Consider the following 587-nt stretch of genomic DNA (forward strand, 5'->3'; position numbering starts at 1 on the left):
GGGAGCAGCCTTCTGGGCTGCCTGGGGTCAATCCTGCCCTTTTTTTAACTTTGGGCATCCCAGGGATGGGTGCTGGGTGCAGGCAGCAATTATTTTCATACCCTCGTTTTTCTGTCTGCAAGGACACACTGGGGCCGTGCTTGGCCTCGTGTGGTGGGACGTGCCCAGTGTGGGCAACCCCATTTCACAACCTCCTCCCGGGGAAACGCTCCCAGGGACAATCCTATTGCATCAGCCCCTGTCCTGATGTCCCCGAGTTTGTCCCTGGGCAGGGGGGTAGGTCTGGCAGCCATAACCCTCACCCCTTTCTCCCGCAGGCGTACCACTGCTGGGGGGGGCTGAGCTGCAGGACGGGCTGTCCCCCCTTGGCGAGGCACTCCCAGACCCCTCCGCCTTCGACTCCGAGGACGTCTCGCAGCCCTTCGCCATCCCCCGCACCTCCAGTATCGCCAAGGCCAAGCGGCCCTCCGTGTCCTTTGCTGAGGGGACGAAATTTGGGGCGGCAGAGACCCCCAGCCCTGGCCGGAAGCCCAAGACCCCGTGGGGCCCATCCAAGCTGTCCCCACCGCCGGGGGATGTGGCAGGGG

General features: G+C 64.4%; 1 protein-coding gene across 1 annotated transcript in view; it reads left to right on the forward strand.

Moving 5' to 3' along the window:
- SCARF1 (scavenger receptor class F member 1) overlaps nt 1–587 on the forward strand; it is a 6,365-nt gene that overhangs the window by 4,229 nt on the left and 1,549 nt on the right. The window contains exon 12 of the mRNA XM_019474058.1: nt 318–580. Coding sequence (XP_019329603.1) covers nt 318–580 — 263 coding nt within the window. The remainder of the gene's footprint in view (nt 1–317; nt 581–587) is intronic.

Source organism: Aptenodytes forsteri, unplaced genomic scaffold, assembly GCF_000699145.1.
Source record: "Aptenodytes forsteri isolate BGI_AS27 unplaced genomic scaffold, ASM69914v1 Scaffold188, whole genome shotgun sequence".
In the NCBI taxonomy this organism is placed as follows: Eukaryota; Metazoa; Chordata; class Aves; order Sphenisciformes; family Spheniscidae; genus Aptenodytes; species Aptenodytes forsteri.